Below are 19,086 nucleotides of genomic sequence, written 5' to 3' on the forward strand. Positions count from 1 at the left end.
CCTTAAAATAGGCCATCAAGGTTTAAATCTGTCGGGGTCGGACCGACACCCAGCATCCCTGCCGATCAGCTGTTATTGGTGTTGGCAGCCGCCGGCCAGAATTACTCCCTTGCAGAGCTGGCTGTCTTCTGATGCTGGCTGTCGTAGGGAACTACACATCTGCCTTCTATTGACCTGAATAGGAGGCGGATGTTTATTGCTAAGCTGCGTCCACTATCAGAAGACGAAGCAACTTCATCATTGAGTACTTCTGGCCGGCGGCTGCAGACACCGATAACAGCTGATCGGTCGGGCCCCGGTGTCAGACCCTGACCGATCAGACATTGATGACCTGTCCAAGGATAGGTCATCAATCCTAAAGTAGTGGACAACCTCTTTGACGATTATGTGTGACATGACCTGTTTTAAGTTAAAAAAGGTCAATTTTATAAAATTTTCAATATTTTATAAACACAAATCAAGTCGACTTAAGTATACCAGGAACGTAATGTACAAGGTGTCACAAAATACAACCTCAGAGTAACTGGGATATGTGGAAGCTTTCAGGAGTTCTCACCACATAAAGTGACATGTCAGATTTGCAAAATTTGGCTGGGTAAGGAAGGTGAAAACTGCCTCTTTCGTGAAGGGGTTAACAATCGGTATCTGTTCTGTAAATGATGCACCAGAGCTGGATCCCACAATCCAGAAGTTTGGACCCGTTGTTTTGCTAGAAAGTCAGACCCTTAGGCTTTGCATTAGGGACAGTTCGGGACACTTTTGTTCATCTGCAGCTGTCCCACTGATTTCTAAAATAAAAAGGCAGTCACAGACGGCAGATAGGTACGCTTTCAATTCATCACTTTTTAGTTCTTGAACGTATACCTTTAGTATTGACATTCATGAAAAGCGTGGAAATAACAAATAGGAGACATTCTTAAAATCTGCAGCGATGTTATGCAAATTGTAGCACATGAATTGAATGTGATTTCAGAAAAGGAGACACACAAAGAGGTCACATACCGTTCACAATGCTGTTGATGAGCCAGGAATACCAGCTGTAAATAAAATTATTAAGGGGCATTATTATAGAATTAAAGCACAATTTATAGACAGGCACGTCAATCTATCTTGTGGACTCAAGGACTGGCTGTATTCTACATATAAAAGTGCAGAAATGCGGAGTTCTTTTTGTGTAATAAAAGGAAGAAAATGAAAACAAAAGACAAAATAGAAGTGTCACATGAAGCCAAGGATCTTACCTTTTGTACTTGATGTTTAGAAGTGAATAAACTGCTCCCCCCACACATAAAGGGTATAACAAATATGACAGGTATTTCATGGCCTTATAAAGAAAAGGAAGAATGTTTGATGAATGATTGCAGAAAATTCATATAACATCTTTGCTTCTACATTAGCAACCTGTAAGGAGCTGGATAACCAAGGCGCACATGGCTTACAACCCACCAGAGAAGACCCACTAACAATCTGTCCACCAGGTAGGAAGCTTTATATAAGTTGTACAAAAAAAGTGGGTAAGGGGAATATAGCCAACTCTGTAATATACGCCAATTCAATATTCTGTCATGTATAACTGCATTGTGAAGCCGTCCAGCAGAAGCTCCTGTCTACACCCACAGCAAAAGCCCCAGTTTCTTCAGGCCCTGCCCTTGGTGTGCACCAGGCGACTAGTACCAGTGCAAGAAAATACATACCTGGGTATCATACTCTTCAGTCTTCTTTTCAGATTCACTGCAAGTTCCAAACTATGAAAAAAAAACCTGAAATAAATGCTAATAACACCCTTTAAGAAAATTACGGAAGTACAGGTTCATACCAAGGGGTAGTAATGGCCAAGACACTTGTATGTAGTTCCAACCACTAATCAAAATGAATGAGGCTAAATCACATGATACAGATGAAATGTTTCATCACAGTAGAGGAAGATAGAAAATGTAGGAAACACAAAACTACCGGTAAATCCTTTCCTGCTCAGATAACAATGCTTGGCGTTAAGGAGTCAAGGGCTGCAGGAAGTTAGTGACAAGCTTGTCACACTAATTACTGACTTTGTTATGGTTAGGTTTCTTGTAATGTCTGTACGGGGGAACACCTCCAAAATACGGCATGTGATGGAGCACGACACTATTTACTTTTCTTATTAGATTCAGAAGGAACTGATGGAAAAAGAACTGCATGCCTTCATATAATAACCGAGGCATACAGACACACAGAGGCTAGAGGCACCCCTAGGGGAACCATATTAAGGGGTTGTCCGGGCTTTTCACATAATCTCAGTGCATAGCTGGGCTGCAGAATTAGGACAATAAGTAATTTACCTTCTGTGGCCGGTTTACAGCGTTTGCTAGATATCAGCTCTTGCTTGTAAGAAAAACGTCCGGGGGGGGGGGTGTTCTGGCATTGAAATGAGAACCTTGAGACCTCTATGGTTGTTGAGGCTGGATTGCTATGAGCGCCACGCGGTGGTCGGCGCCCATAACAATGCAGTAATTCTACTACATACAGGCGATCTGAGCATTGCCTCTATGTAGCAGAGCCAATCGGGCTATGGCAGCTTCTAGCCTTCCATGGAGGACATTGAAGCATGCCAAAAGTTAAAGAAAAATAGTTTTAAAAATATAAAAAAAAATAAAGTTTAAATCACCCCCCTTTCGCCCCATTCAAAATAAAACAATAATAATAAAAATAAACATACACATATTAGGTATCGCAGGGTTCAGAATCGCCCGATCTATCAATAAAAAAAGGATTAACCTGATCACTAAACGGTGTAGCGAGAAAAAAGAATCAAAACCCCAGAATTATGTTTTTTTTGGTCGCCTCAACATTGCATTAAAATGCAATAACAGACGATCAAAAGAATGTATCTGTACCAGAGTTATATCATTAAAAACGTCAGCTCGGCGAGCAAAAAATAAGCCCTCACCTGACCCCAGATCACGCAAAATAGAGATGCTACGAGTCTCAGAAAATGCCGCAATTTTTTTTTTTTTTTTAGCAAAGTTTTTTTTTTTTTTTTCCAGCTCTTAGATAAAAAAGAACCTAGACATGTATGGTGTCTATGAACTCGTAGTGACCTGGAGAATCATAACAGCAGGTCAGTTTTAGCATTTACTAAGCCTAGCAAAAAAAGCCAAACAAACAACAAGTGTGGGATTGCACTTTTTTTTGCAATCTCACCGCACTTGGAATTTTTTTCCCGTTTTCTAGTACACGACATGGTAAGACCAATGATGTCATTCAAAAGTACAACTCATCTCGCAAAAAATAAGCCCTCACATGGCCATATTGACGGAAAAATAAAAAAAAGTTATGGCTTCGGCAAAAAGGGGAGCTAAAAATAAAAACGCAAAACCGAAAAAAGCTACGGGGGTTAAAGCTGGATAAATGTGACGCAGTCACATCATATATAATCCGTGGTGCGTTAAAAAAAAAAAAAAAGATTTCTAGGCCTGTGCAGCCATCATATGATGTCAATGTACTTGTCAAGTCCTAAAATAACACTTTACCTTAATCCCTGGCATCAGACCTTTCCATTGGAATGTGATTTTCAAGGCTTTCTTGACCTTCCACACCTGATAATAGGAACAAAAAATAACTCACTGTTCTTATTCCAATCAACAATGGTGGAGCTGTTGTTCTAGATATAGATACCTGAAAGGAATCTATCACCTGGTTTTTGCTACCCCAGCTGAAAAAAGTGTAATATAGGTGCAAAAATCCTGATTCTAGCGATGATGTGTCACTTACTGGGCTGCTTGTTGTAGTTTTGATAAAGTCCCTGTTTTATCTGCTGCAGATCTAGCAGTTCTCTGAATGCTGAGCCCTGTATGACCCCACCCACACCACTGATAGGTTGCTTTTTCTGTACACTGTGCACTAGCAGGAAGCTGCCAATCACTGGTGTACAGTGATTATACAGCGCTTATGAATATAGAGGACTACATGGCAGCAGGTTTTGTTAGTCCTTCAGTTAAAATCCCCTGCTGATAAAACTGTAATTTTATCAAAACTACATCAAGCAACCCAGTAAGTGCCACACAGCTGGAATCAGTGTTTCTGTCCCTACATAATGCTGGACGTCCCTACATAAACCTGGTGACAGAGAGCCTTAAAAACGGTAATCAGACCTACCGGTAATTGTGTTTCCAGGAATCCATCCTGACAGCACATAGGAGGACGTCCTTCTCATCCGTAGTGGGACAGGAAACCACGAGAGTTTAAAAGGATCCTCCCCTTCCCATCCCTCAGTGATTTCACAAAGTAACACCTCTGGATGGATGCAAACAGATTTTATTTAAACCAACATTCTCCATACACGTTACATCACAGTTGTATGAAAAGTATTATCGGGAGGGATCTAACAGTGCTGTCAGGATGGATTCCTGGAAACACAATTACTGGTAGGTCTAATTACCGTTTTCCAGGTCACCACCTGACAGCAAGATGCCGCCCTGCAAATCTGCTCCGCCGAGGCGCCCCCTCTTTCTGCCCATGAAGCGGCCATGGCCCTGGTTGAGTGGGTTCTAAGGTTCCCCGGGGGATTTTCACCCTGTGATTTGTAGACTATGCTAATAGTGGACCTAATCCACCTTGCTATTGTCGATTTTGATGCTTTTTTCCCTTTATTAGGACCTCTAAACTGGACAAAAAGATTACTATCCTGTCTCCAGGGTCTGGTTGCATCCAGGTACCTGAGCACAGTTTCCTTTACGTCAAAGCTATGGTAGCTTTTTTCCCTGCTATTTTTGGGAGACTGGAAAAAGGAAGGAAGTACTACTTCCTGATTCATGTTGGAGTTTGAGACGACTTTGGGTAGGAAGGCCGGGTCGAGTCTTAACACTAACCGGTCACTAAACACCTGTAAGTAGGGATCCTGGGTTGATTAGGCCTGCAGTTCTCCTAACCTCTTGGCTGAGGTGACTGCCACTAAGAAGGCTGTTTTAAGAGAGAGATTACGAATACTTATCTCTGTCCCTATCTGATATGGCCGTTTGCAAAGCGTATTGAGGACTAGGTTAAGGTCCCAAGGTGGTATGCTGTTCCTAATAAGGGGTTTAAGCCTTTGCACCGCTCTCGAGAACTGGGCTACCCATGGGTGTGATGATAGGGCTGTGTCATAGAATACACTCAAGGCTGATATCTGTTCTCTCAGAGTATTGGGTCTAAGGCCTTTCGGGAACCCTTCCTTGTAAGAAGTCGAGTATTTTCGGGATGTCAGGCTGGTCAGTTCCGACTGACTCCTCCCCACAAAAGCTGCAGAATTTTTTCCAGATTTTATTATATATTGCTGCGGTCACGGGTTTTCTACTTGCTTGTAGAGTAGAAATGACTTCGTCCGATAGACCTCTTGCCCTTAGGACCTGCCGCTCAGGATCCAGGCTGACAACTGGAAAGCTTCTGATTTTTGATGCAGAACCGGACCCTGATGGAGGAGGTCTTTCCTTCTTGGTAGAAAAATGGGTTCCTCGCCCGCCAGCTTCCTGAGTAGGGGAAACCAGCTTCTTCTTGGCCAGTAGGGAACTATCAATATAACGCTGGCTCTGTCCTCGCAGATTTTTCTGAGGACCCGTGGAATGAGGGATAGGGCATCTATTCCTGCCGGATTTCCCAGGGGGTTCAGGGAGTAGAAGGTCGTAAGCTTTGCGTTCTCTTTGTCCGCGAACAGGTCTACCGCTGGTTGTCCCCAACGATCGCACAGGCTGCTGAACACATCGTCGTTGAGCTCCCAGTCCGTTGCCGTTACCCTTCTCCTGCTGAGGAAGTCTGCGATCTGGTTCCGAGAGCCCTCCAGATGTACGGCCGAGATTGAGAGGACTTCCCTCTCTGCCCATCTGAAAATCTGATCTGCTAAGGCCTGAAGTGTGGGATGTCTTGGTCTGCCTTGATGGCGGAGAAAGGCTACGGTTGTGGTGTTGTCTGACAGGACTTTGACGTGTTTGTTTGTCACGTGGGACCTGGCGACGAGCAGCACTTTCCAGACCGCATGTAGTTCTCCGACGTTGGAGGATCTTCTGCTGTCCTCTGGACTCCATTGTCCCTGGTAATACTTTCCTGCGACGTGTCCGCCCCAGCCGAATAGACTTGCGTCCGTCGTTACTACAACCTCCGGGGACTGAACCCATGAGACACCCCTTTTTAGGTCTCTCGGAATGGTCCACCATAGAAGCGATCTTCTGGCTCGGAGGGTTAACCGTATCTTGCTGTCCAGAGAAGTCTGCCTTCTGTCCCAGAATGTTAGAATTGCGTGTTGCAGGTCGCGGGAGTGGAACTGACTCCATCTGACACAGGAAATGCAAGAAGTCATCAGCCCCAGGATCCTCATTGCATCTCTGACCGCTACCTGATTTCTCGAGAACTGACGAATCTTCTTCGGCATTGAAGTCTGTTTCTCGGCTGGTAGATACGACATCCTTTTTTCTGAGTCTAACATGACCCCCAGAAATTTTACTATGGGTTTGGGTATGAGATCTGATTTTGCCCAATTTATTATCCATCCTAAACTCTGCAGCGTGGAGATTGAAGATTGACAGTCGATCCTGAGCTGGGCTGCTGAATCGGCTATAAATAGGAAGTCGTCTAAGTATGGGACCACCGTGATATTTCGGGGCCTTAGGTAGGCAACTACCTCTATTATTACTTTTGTAAAGACCCTCGGGGCCGATGCTAGGCCGAAGGGCAGGCAACAAAACTGATAGTGGTATATTGTGCCGTCTCTTTCGACCGCAAACCTGAGGTATCTCTGGTGATCCGGGTGGATAGGGACATGATAATATGCGTTTTTTAAATCCAAAGTGCACATTACCACATCCCTTCCCAGAAGGGGAATCGTGGATCTTATCGATTCCATTTTGAAGCGCATGTAAGACACCCATTTGTTCAGAGGTTTTAGGTTTATTATTGTTCGGGTTTCCCCCGAGGGTTTTTTTAATGCAAAGAGACTTGAGTAGTGTCCTCTGCCTTCCTCCTGGGCGGGGACCGGAGTAATTGCTTCCATGTCTAGGAGATCTTGGATGTCCAACCACATTGGGGAAGCTGCACTGAGGCGTGAACTGGTCACCAGAAATCTGTTCGGGTATTTTCTCCCCCTTTCTGGGTGTTTTCTAGCCTCCTCTTCCTCTGCGTCAGAGTCGGACAGAATGCCTTCCAATGATGTATCAGACTCCCTCTGTCTTTTCCTGGATGGCTGGGGGTTCGCCTGCAGGGCCTGGGAGGTGGCTAGGCCGGATACCGAGGCCTGCACTTCTTCCCTAATTATTGCTCTCATATTAGACATAAACGTAGCCTGCTCTTCCCCCATTATACGCTTTGTACATGCGTCACAAAGGGTCTTCTGCCACGTGTCCTTTAGCTTTTTAGAGCAGACCGGACACTTCTTATCCTTCCGTTTAGGCTCCTTTTTCTCAGAAGTAGAGGTTCCCCCCTAGAACATATAAAATACGGGTTCTATGGGGTTTATTCTTACGGGGCCCTCCAGTGACCTCTTCAGAGGTTACTCACGTGACCCTGGCACTCTGCTCCTGCCTCCGTCTTTGCCTGGTCCTCCATGCTGGTGGTGATGGAAGTCGCTGACTGCTGAGGAGACACATACATGCGAGTGGTGACGGGCGCCCCCTGCCACCTGCCCTGTGGAGCAGAGCTGCATACCGCCTCTATTGTCGCTGCCGCTCCAATCTCCGGACGCCTGCCCTTCTCCTGATAGGCCGATGCCGCCGCGGTGTGCTCAGTACCGGGCGGTCACTGCCTGAGGTGTCCTGACAGCGGCGCGGCCGGAAGAACTGCGTCCGGTCGGCAGTGACGCGTCTGACGCGCGCACCGGAAGTGACGCGCCCGCCGGAAATGACGTGCCCCCGGCCTCTGGTGCTCTGGCCTGTCCTCCGGTGGGGCGGGCGGCTGACGCGCGCCTGATACAGCGCGCTCCCGCCCTCCGGACACAACGGCGTCACCCGGCGGTAGTCTGCTGTAGATGGACCGCTTGCGGGCTCTGCAACCCCAGTGGTGGTCTGCGGTGGTGGCGTCCAGGGTCGAGAGCCCCCGTCAGGGGGAAGCGACCCCGTGTCCGGGAGCAGCGCTACACCGGAGAAGCTGAGGGACCCTACATCGGGTTTCAGCCGCAGATCTCATCAGGTAGGAAGGGTGAGGCTGAGCCCCCCGATCCTGACCATCTGCATGGAACGGCCCGGATCCTCTCTCGTCGTTCCCATCCGCAGTGGGACAGGAAAAACACTGAGGGATGGGAAGGGGAGGATCCTTTTAAACTCTCGTGGTTTCCTGTCCCACTACGGATGAGAAGGACGTCCTCCAATGTGCTGTCAGGTGGTGACATTGAAAATAAAATTTAGTCATGTGAACAGCAGCCGACGACGACTGGCAAAGCAGAAATGTTGGCTCTGCATGACAGCTCATTACACTGCTGACATAAAATTGCTAGAATGAAGCCAAGGCATTGATACGCCAATAGAGCTTTCCAAAAACTATTTCAAAATAAAGCTAGTACTATAACCTAATTGACTGCATGGAAAGAGTTATTAATGCATATACCAGTGTCATGGCGTCTGTGCAAGCTGCAGCTATGATGGATGCCATCATTGCATCTGCTACAATTAACATGTTTCTATTACTTTACAGCTGGCAGAGGTTAAATTTGTGTCTTACAAGTTTTTCAGAATATATATTTTTTTTTATTCATCACCGCAGGTGATCTTTGTTAAAAGGCTCAATTACCCTATGCCCACTACATTGGCAAAACCACTAAGCGATAGCACAGCTGTCAATATAGAGGTGGCCACACATGTATGAATCTCCTTTCCGTTTTTATGAGTGTTCAAACAATAGAAGCACAAGAGCATTCGGCTACTTTCTAAACTCCCAGAGAAGTGAACAGCGCTAATCAAGCATGCAACCATCTCTACATTTACAGCAGCAATGAGATAGGGGCTCGGGACCCAGGTTTTTAGACAGATTACAGTCTCAAGACTCAAATCTATCAGTCATTTATGACATGTCTGGGAAATATGCAATAAATACTGAGGAGTAATAATAATAACAATTTTATTTCTATAGCGCCAACATATTCCGCAGCACTTTACACGTCAGAGGGGACTTCTACAGACAATAGACATTACAGCATAACAATAATCACATAGATCATAACAGATACCAAGAGGAATGAGGGCCCTGCTCGCAAGCTTACAATCTATGAGGGAAAAAGGGGAGACACGAAAGGTGGGTGGTAACAACTGCCCTGATTGTTTGGACCAGCCATAATGTTAAGTGTGTAACAGTACGGACACAGAGGGCTAATGGATGCATAAAGCATGTGGGAACATGATGCGGGGAACCTGGTTATGGTAAAACTTTTGGCTGTGCCACACAGGGATAGATTAGGTTAATATGTTGAATAAATGTGTTTTCAGGGCACGGTTAAAATTGTGGGGATTGGGGACTAATCGTATTGACCTGGGAAGTGCATTCCAAAGAACTGGCGCAGCACGTGTAAAGTCTTGGAGACGGGAGTGGGAGGTTCTGATTATTGAGGATGCTAGCCTCAGGTCATCAGCAGAACGGAGGGCGCGGGTAGGGTGGTATACTGAAATAAGGGAGGAGATGTAGGGTGGTGCTGAGCCATGGAGAGCTTTGTGGGTGAGGGTAATAAGTTTATACTGAATTCTGGAGTGGATAGGTAGCCAGTGTAATGACTGGCACAAGGTAGAGGTATCGGTGTAACGATTGGTGAGGAATATGATCCTGGCTGCAGCATTCAAGACAGATTGGAGGGGGGAGAGTTTGGTAAGAGGGAGACCGATTAGAAGAGAGTTACAATAGTCGAGACGAGAATGAATAAGAGTTTTTGCGGAGTCAAAAGTAAGAAAAGGTCAAATTCTAGAAATGTTTTTGAGGTGCAGATAACAAGAGCGAGACAGTGATCGGATGTGGGGGACAAAGGAAAGCTCGGAGTCAAGTATGACCCCAAGACAGCGGGCATGTTGCTGGGGAGTAATAGTGGAACCACACACGGAAATGACAAAGTATAGGTACATTAGTAGCGGGAGGAAACACAAGGAGTTCAGTCTTTGACAGGTTCAGTTTCAGATATAGTGAGGACATGATGTTAGACACAGCGTTTAGACAATTGCTGCTGTTTTCTAGAAAGACTGGCGTGATGTCAGGAGAAGAAGCGTATAATTGGGTGTCATCAGCATAGAGATGGTACTGGAAACCAAATCTGATTGATTGACCAATAGGGGCAGTGTACAAAGAGAAGAGGGGGCCTAGGACTGATCCTTGAGGAACCCCAACAGTAAGGGGAAGATGAAAGGAGGAGGAACCAGCAAAAGATACAGTAAAGTAGAGGTCAGAGAGATAGGAGGAGAACCAGGAGAGAATGGTGTCCTTGAGGCCAATGGAACGGAGCATAGTGAGGAGGAGCTGATGATCCACCGTGTTGAATGCTAGTAGATCATTAGAGACTTTAGTGAGGGCGGTTTCAGTAGAGTGTAAAGAGCGGAAACCGGATTGAGATGGTCGAGAAGAGAGTTATCAAAGAGACAGTGGATAAGACGGGAGTGGACCAGTCGTTCCAGGAGTTTAGAGATGAAGGGAAGATTAGAGACAGGTCTATAGTTAGCGGCACAGTTTTGGTCGAGGGATGGTTTTTTAAGTAGTGGATGTATGATGGCATGCTTAAATGAGGAGGGAAAGTTACCAGAAGAGAGAGAGAGGTTAAATATTTTAGTTAGGTGAGGGGTGACAGCAGGGGAAAGGGACTGGAGGAGATGTGACAGAAATGGGTCACTGGTGCAAGTGGTTGGGCGAGAAGATACAAGGGAGCCTGCTTACTTCTTCTGTGACTGGTTCAAAATCAGAGAGTGAGCTAGATCCAGTGGGGGAGGGAGGACAGTGCATGGTTTGAGGTGATTGGGAGATAATTTCCTGTCGGATCTGGTCAATTTTTTCTTTGAAGTAATTGGCCAGATCGTCAACTCGAAGCTCCGTGGTTGGGGCCTGTACTCTTGGGTTGAGTACAGAATGAAAAGTGTCAAAGAGACGTTTCGAGTTATTGGACAGTGAGGTGATGAGGGTGTTGAAATAGGTTTGATTTGAGAGGTGAAGGGCAGTGCTGTATGTTCTAAGCATAAACTTATAATGGATGAAATCTTCGTGTAGATTGGATTTTCTCCACAGACGTTTGGTGCACCTGGAGCACCGCTGCAGGAAACGTGTTTGCAGGGTGTGCCAGGGTTGTCGCCGTCTGTGTTGTGGTGTTCTATTTATAGGAGGTGCAAATTCATCCAGGGCACTTTGAAGTGTTTCATTGTAATGTTTCAATGCAGAATCAGGACATGAGAGGGAGGAGATAGGGGCCAATGAAGACTGCAAATCCTTCATAAGATTCTGGGTGTTAATGGCCTGTATGTTTCTATAAGTATGGACAGTGGGGGTGACCTGAGCGGACTGGCAGTTCTTGATAGAGAATGAAAGAAGGTTGTGGTCAGAGAGCGGGAGAGGGGAGTTTGCAAAATCATCCACTGCACAAAGCCGAGAGAAGACCAAGTCGAGGGAGTTTCCGTCTTCATGCTTTGGAGAATTAGTAAGCTGCGAAAGGCCAAAACGTTGAGGTTAGAGATAAAAGGGGGAGTAGCAGATGGGGAGAGGGGAAGAGCAATTGGGATCTTGAAATCGCCCATGATGAGGGTAGGGATGTCACAGGGGAGAAAATGTGGAAGCAAAATGATGCAGGAACTGATGGGAGTGGCTGGGAGTACAATACGCCACCGCCACTTGCATGGAGAAGGGGGTGGAGAGTCTGACCTCAAAAGAAGGGAAGACAAGTGAGGGTAGTTGACGGATAACCTGAAAGGTACATTTTGGTGATAGGAGCAGACCAACGCCTCCACCTGCTCTATTGTCTGATCTTGGGGTATGATAGAAGTGTAGTCCACCATATGAAAGAGCAGCAGCAGCGGTAGTGTCTGACTGCTGGATCCAGGTTTCAGTAAGAGCCAGAAGGTTAAGAGAATTAAAAAGGAAAAAGTCATGAATGAAGGAGAGTTTGTTACACACCGAGCGAGAATTCCAAAGGGCACAATTAAGAGAGACAGATGCCATGCAGGGAATATTAACCCCTTCACGACCTATGACGCCTACGTAGGCGTCATGAAAAGCAGTGCCCAAACGACCTATGACGCCTACGTAGGCGTCATGCTATAAATAGCCCCCCTGCAGGTCGGGTGACCGGGTTCACTGAAAGGTCACACGACCCGCACACAAAGGACCCTTCAGAGTTAACACCTGGGGGTGTGGCTTAGCCCCCACGTGCCTACGATCGCTCTGATTGGCTGTTAAAAGTGAAACTGCCAATCAGAGCGATTGTAATATTTCACCAATGAAAAATGGTGAAATATTACAATCCAGCCATGGCCGATGCTGAAATAGCATCGGACATGGCTGGACACCGAGACACGACCCCCCCCACACCGACTGACGGCACCGATCGGCTGCTGCCACCGTCTGACGGCACCGATCGGCAGCCGCCGTCATAATCTGCCCCCCCGCCTTCCCTCCGCCCCCCCAGCCCTCCGATCACCCCTCCGATCACCCGCTCTCACCCTCCTTTGTGCCTCCGACCTCCCGCTATCCGTCCCGGTGTCCAGCCGTCCAGCGTCATGGGCGCCGCCATATTGCAAGATGGCGGGCGCATGCGCAGTGCGCCGAATCGAATCTGCAACGCTGCAGATTCATTCATTTATTTTGATCACTATGATAAACTTTCATAGTGATCAAAATAAAAAAAAAGTAAATCACCGCCCCCCTTATCACCACCAAAGGTAGGGACAAATAATAAAATATTTTTTTTTTTGGGCTGGACTTAGGGTTAGGGCTGGACTTAGGGTTAGGGCTGGACTTAGGGTTAGGGCTGGACTTAGGGTTAGGGCTGGACTTAGGGTTAGGGCTGGACTTAGGGTTAGGGCTGGACTTAGGGTTAGGGCTGGACTTAGGGTTAGGGCTGGACTTAGGGTTAGGGCTGGACTTAGGGTTAGGGCTGGACTTAGGGTTAGGGCTGGACTTAGGGTTAGGGCTGGACTTAGGGTTAGGGCTGGACTTAGGGTTAGGGCTGGACTTAGGGTTAGGGCTGGACTTAGGGTTAGGGCTGGACTTAGGGTTAGGGCTGGACTTAGGGTTAGGGCTGGACTTAGGGTTAGGGCTGGACTTAGGGTTAGGGCTGGACTTAGGGTTAGGGCTGGACTTAGGGTTAGGGCTGGACTTAGGGTTAGGGCTGGACTTAGGGTTAGGGCTGGACTTAGGGTTAGGGCTGGACTTAGGGTTAGGGCTGGACTTAGGGTTAGGGCTGGACTTAGGGTTAGGGCTGGACTTAGGGTTAGGGCTGGACTTAGGGTTAGGGCTGGACTTAGGGTTAGGGCTGGACTTAGGGTTAGGGCTGGACTTAGGGTTAGGGCTGGACTTAGGGTTAGGGCTGGACTTAGGGTTAGGGCTGGACTTAGGGTTAGGGCTGGACTTAGGGTTAGGGCTGGACTTAGGGTTAGGGCTGGACTTAGGGTTAGGGCTGGACTTAGGGTTAGGGCTGGACTTAGGGTTAGGGCTGGACTTAGGGTTAGGGCTGGACTTAGGGTTAGGGCTGGACTTAGGGTTAGGGCTGGACTTAGGGTTAGGGCTGGACTTAGGGTTAGGGCTGGACTTAGGGTTAGGGCTGGACTTAGGGTTAGGGCTGGACTTAGGGTTAGGGCTGGACTTAGGGTTAGGGCTGGACTTAGGGTTAGGGCTGGACTTAGGGTTAGGGCTGGACTTAGGGTTAGGGCTGGACTTAGGGTTAGGGCTGGACTTAGGGTTAGGGCTGGACTTAGGGTTAGGGCTGGACTTAGGGTTAGGGCTGGACTTAGGGTTAGGGCTGGACTTAGGGTTAGGGCTGGACTTAGGGTTAGGGCTGGACTTAGGGTTAGGGCTGGACTTAGGGTTAGGGCTGGACTTAGGGTTAGGGCTGGACTTAGGGTTAGGGCTGGACTTAGGGTTAGGGCTGGACTTAGGGTTAGGGCTGGACTTAGGGTTAGGGCTGGACTTAGGGTTAGGGCTGGACTTAGGGTTAGGGCTGGACTTAGGGTTAGGGCTGGACTTAGGGTTAGGGCTGGACTTAGGGTTAGGGCTGGACTTAGGGTTAGGGCTGGACTTAGGGTTAGGGCTGGACTTAGGGTTAGGGCTGGACTTAGGGTTAGGGCTGGACTTAGGGTTAGGGCTGGACTTAGGGTTAGGGCTGGACTTAGGGTTAGGGCTGGACTTAGGGTTAGGGCTGGACTTAGGGTTAGGGCTGGACTTAGGGTTAGGGCTGGACTTAGGGTTAGGGCTGGACTTAGGGTTAGGGCTGGACTTAGGGTTAGGGCTGGACTTAGGGTTAGGGCTGGACTTAGGGTTAGGGCTGGACTTAGGGTTAGGGCTGGACTTAGGGTTAGGGCTGGACTTAGGGTTAGGGCTGGACTTAGGGTTAGGGCTGGACTTAGGGTTAGGGCTGGACTTAGGGTTAGGGCTGGACTTAGGGTTAGGGCTGGACTTAGGGTTAGGGCTGGACTTAGGGTTAGGGCTGGACTTAGGGTTAGGGCTGGACTTAGGGTTAGGGCTGGACTTAGGGTTAGGGCTGGACTTAGGGTTAGGGCTGGACTTAGGGTTAGGGCTGGACTTAGGGTTAGGGCTGGACTTAGGGTTAGGGCTGGACTTAGGGTTAGGGCTGGACTTAGGGTTAGGGCTGGACTTAGGGTTAGGGCTGGACTTAGGGTTAGGGCTGGACTTAGGGTTAGGGCTGGACTTAGGGTTAGGGCTGGACTTAGGGTTAGGGCTGGACTTAGGGTTAGGGCTGGACTTAGGGTTAGGGCTGGACTTAGGGTTAGGGCTGGACTTAGGGTTAGGGCTGGACTTAGGGTTAGGGCTGGACTTAGGGTTAGGGCTGGACTTAGGGTTAGGGCTGGACTTAGGGTTAGGGCTGGACTTAGGGTTAGGGCTGGACTTAGGGTTAGGGCTGGACTTAGGGTTAGGGCTGGACTTAGGGTTAGGGCTGGACTTAGGGTTAGGGCTGGACTTAGGGTTAGGGCTGGACTTAGGGTTAGGGCTGGACTTAGGGTTAGGGCTGGACTTAGGGTTAGGGCTGGACTTAGGGTTAGGGCTGGACTTAGGGTTAGGGCTGGACTTAGGGTTAGGGCTGGACTTAGGGTTAGGGCTGGACTTAGGGTTAGGGCTGGACTTAGGGTTAGGGCTGGACTTAGGGTTAGGGCTGGACTTAGGGTTAGGGCTGGACTTAGGGTTAGGGCTGGACTTAGGGTTAGGGCTGGACTTAGGGTTAGGGCTGGACTTAGGGTTAGGGCTGGACTTAGGGTTAGGGCTGGACTTAGGGTTAGGGCTGGACTTAGGGTTAGGGCTGGACTTAGGGTTAGGGCTGGACTTAGGGTTATGATTAGGGTTGGGATTAGGGTTAGGGGTGTGTTGGGGTTAGGGTTGGAGATAGAATTGAGGGGTTTCCACTGTTTAGGCATGTCAGGGGGTCTACAAACGCGACATGGAGCCACCATTTATTCCAGCCAATTTTGCGTTCAAAAAGTCAAACGGTGCTCCCTCCATTTCGAGCCCCGACGTGTGCCCAAACAGTGGTGTACCCAGTGGGGTATCAGCGTACTCAGGAAAAATTGCACAACAACTTTGGGGGTCTAATTTCTCCTGTTACCCTTGGGAAAATAAAAAAATGGGGGCTAAAATAATTATTTTTGTGGAAAAAAAAGATTTTTTTATTTTCACGGTTCTGCGTTATAAACTTCTGTGAAGCACTTGGGGGTTCAACATGCTCACCTCATATTTAGATAAGTTCCTTGGGGGGTCTAGTTTCCAAAATGGGGTCACTTGTGGGGGGTTTCCACTGTTTAGGTACATCAGGGGCTCTGCAAATGTAACATGACGCCCACAGACCATTCCATCAAGTCTTCATTTCAAAGCGTCACTACTTCCCTTCCGAGCCCCAACGTGTGCCCAAACAGTGGTCCCCCCCAACTTAAGGGGTACCAGCGTACTCAGGACAAACTGGACAACAACTTTTGGGGTTCAATTTATCCTGTTACCCTTGTGAAAATAAAAAATAGTGGACTAAAAATCATTTTTTGAGGAAAAAAAAATATTTTTTTATTTTCACGGCTCTGCGTTATAAACTTCTGTGAAGCACTTGGGGGGTTCAAAGTGCTCACCACACATCTATATTAGTTCCTTGGGTGATCTAGTTTCCAAAATGGGGTCATTTGTGGGGGGTTTGCACTGTTTAGGTACATCAGGGGCTCTGCAAACGTAACATGACGCCCACAGACCATTCCATCAAGTCGGCATTTGAAAACGTCACTACTTCCCTTCTGAGCCCCAACGTGTGCCCAAACAATGGTCCCCCCCACATATGTGGTACCAGCGTACTCAGGACAAGCTGGACAACAACTTTTGGGGTCCAATTTATCCTGTTACCTTTGTGAGAATAAAAAATAGCAGGCTAAAAATTTATTTTTTGAGGGAAAAAAAATATTTTTATTTTAACGGCTCTGCGTTATAAACTTCTGTGTAGCACCTGGGGGTTCAAAGTGCTCACTATGCATCTAGATAAGTTCCTTAGTGGGTCTAGTTTCCAAAATGGGGTCATTTGTGGGGGAGCTCCAAAGTTTACGCACACAGGGGCACTGCAAACTGAGACATGGTGTCCGCTAACAATTGGAGCTAATTTTCCATTCCAAAAGTCAAATGACGCTCCTTCCCTTCTGAGCCATGCCATGCGCTCAGACAGTGGTTTCCCCCCACATATGGGGTACCAGTGTACTCAGGACAAACTGGACAACAACTTTTGGGGTCCAATTTATCCTGTTACCCTTGGGAAAATAAAAAATAGCGGGCTAAAAAATCATTTTTGAGGAAAAAAAAATATTTTTTTATTTTCATGGCTCTGCATTTATAAACTTCTGTGAAGCACTTGGGGATTCAGAGTGCTCACTATACATCTAGATAAGCTCCTTGGGGGTTCTAGCTTCCAAAATGGGGTCACTTGTGGGGGTTTCTACTGTTTAGACACACAGGGGCTCTGCAAACGCAACATGACGCCCGCAGAACATTCCATCAAAGTCTGCATTCCAAAATGGCGCTCCTTGCCTTCTGAGCTCTCCTGTGCTCCCAAACAGTGGTTCCCCCCCACATATGGGGCATCAGTGTACTCAGGACAAATTGCACAACAACTTTTGTGGTTCAATTTCTCCTGTTAGCCTTGTGAAAATAAAAAATAGCGGGCTAAAAAATAATTTTTAAGCAAAAAAAAATTATTTTTTATTTTCACTGCTCTGCGTTATAAACTTCTGTGAAGCACTTGGGGGTTCAAAGTGCTCACCACACATCTAGATAAGTTCCTTCGGGGGTCTAGTTTCCAAAATGGGGTCACTTGTGGGGGAGCTCCAATGTTTAGACACACAGGGGCTCTCCAAACGCGACATGGTGTCCGATAACGATTGGAGCTAATTTTCCATTCAAAAAGTCAAATAGCGCTCCTTCACTTACGGACCCTGTCATGCGCCCAAACAGTGGTTTATGATGACATATGAGGTATCAATGTATTCAGGAGAAATTGCCCAACAAATTTTAGGATCCATTTTATCCTGCTGCCCATGTGAAAATGAAAAAACTGAGGCTAAATAAAATTTTTGTGAAAAAAAAAGTACTTTTTTTTTTTTTACAGATCAATTTGTGAAGCACCTGGGGGTTCAAAGTGATCACTATGCATCTAGATAAGTTCCTTGGAGGGTCTAGTTTCCAAAATGGGGTCACTTGTGGGGGAGCTCCAATGTTTAGGCGCACAGGGACTCTCCAAACGCGACATGGCAAGCGCTAAATATTCCAGCATGTTTTACATTCAAAAAGTAAAATGGCGCTCCTTGCCTTCTGAGCCCTGCCGTGTGCCCAAACAGTGGTTTATGACCACATATGAGGTATCGGTGTACTCAGGAGAAATTGCCCAACAAATTTTAGGAAACATTTTATCCTGTTACCCATGTGAAAATGAAAAAACTGATGCTAAAAGAAAATTTTGGTTGGAAAAATTAAAATGTCCATTTTTTCATTCCATGTTGCTTTAGTTCCTGTGAATCACCTGAAGGGTTAATAATCTTCTTGAATGTAGTTTTGAGTAGCTTGAGGGGTGCAGTTTTTAGAATGGTGACACTTTTGGGCATTTTCTGCCATATAGACCCCTCAAAGCGACTTCAAATGTGAGGTGGTCCCTAAAAAAATGGTTTTGTAAATTTTGTTGTAAAAATGAGAAATTGCTGGTCAACTTTTAACCCTTATAACTTCCTAAAGAAAAAAATTGTTGTTTCCAAAATTGTGCTGATGTAAAGTAGACATGTGGGAAATGTTATTTATTAACTATTTTGTGTCACATAACTTTCTGGTTTAACAGAATAAAAATGCAAAACTTGAAAATTGCAAAATTTTCGCCAAATTTCCATTTTTTTCACAAATTAACGCAAAAATTATCGACATAAATTTACCACTATCATGAAGCCCAATATGTCACGAAAAAACAATCTCGGAATCGCTAGGATGCGTTGAAGTGTTCCTGAGTTATTACCTCATAAAGGGACACTGGTCAGAATTGCAAAAAATGGCCAGGTCATTAAGGTCAAAATAGGCTGGGTCATGAAGGGGTTAAGATTAGAGGGGTTTCTGAGTGTAGCAGTTGGGGGGTTTGATGGGTTGAGAGCAATGTCTCCTGCGACTAGGAGGAGGAAAGAAAGAGTGAGCAGATGGTTAAGTGATTTGTGAGAGCGTCTCTGATGTTAAATGGTGGGACTGAATGGATCTGTGCTGTGTAGCAATGTGAAAAGAGCGTGAGTGCTATACATAGGAGAAGAAAGGAGTGAGGGGCCGATATGGATGGAGTGTAGAGAGTTAATGCGAGGGCGGTGGATGTGAGTGAATGCAGCGGCCAGGATATAAATTACACAAATGCATATGGTATATATTTGTGGTAAATCAAATGTACAGGGAGTAGATGTACTGTATATAAATGTCTTACCT

The 19,086-nt window shown here is 46.7% G+C and overlaps 1 protein-coding gene across 2 annotated transcripts in view; it reads right to left on the minus strand.

The window, feature by feature from the left end:
• CLPTM1L (CLPTM1 like) overlaps positions 1-19,086 on the minus strand; it is a 156,071-nt gene that overhangs the window by 11,979 nt on the left and 125,006 nt on the right. For both annotated transcript variants that reach the window (XM_073549867.1, XM_073549866.1), the window contains exons 11-14: positions 3,510-3,575; positions 1,695-1,745; positions 1,242-1,324; positions 1,003-1,037 (exon numbers count right to left, since the gene is read on the minus strand). In XM_073549867.1, coding sequence (XP_073405968.1) covers positions 1,003-1,037; positions 1,242-1,324; positions 1,695-1,745; positions 3,510-3,575 — 235 coding nt within the window. The remainder of the gene's footprint in view (positions 1-1,002; positions 1,038-1,241; positions 1,325-1,694; positions 1,746-3,509; positions 3,576-19,086) is intronic.

This window comes from Dendrobates tinctorius, unplaced genomic scaffold, assembly GCF_039654945.1.
Source record: "Dendrobates tinctorius isolate UK_male_01 unplaced genomic scaffold, ASM3965494v1 ptg000162l, whole genome shotgun sequence".
Classification (NCBI taxonomy): domain Eukaryota; kingdom Metazoa; phylum Chordata; class Amphibia; order Anura; family Dendrobatidae; genus Dendrobates; species Dendrobates tinctorius.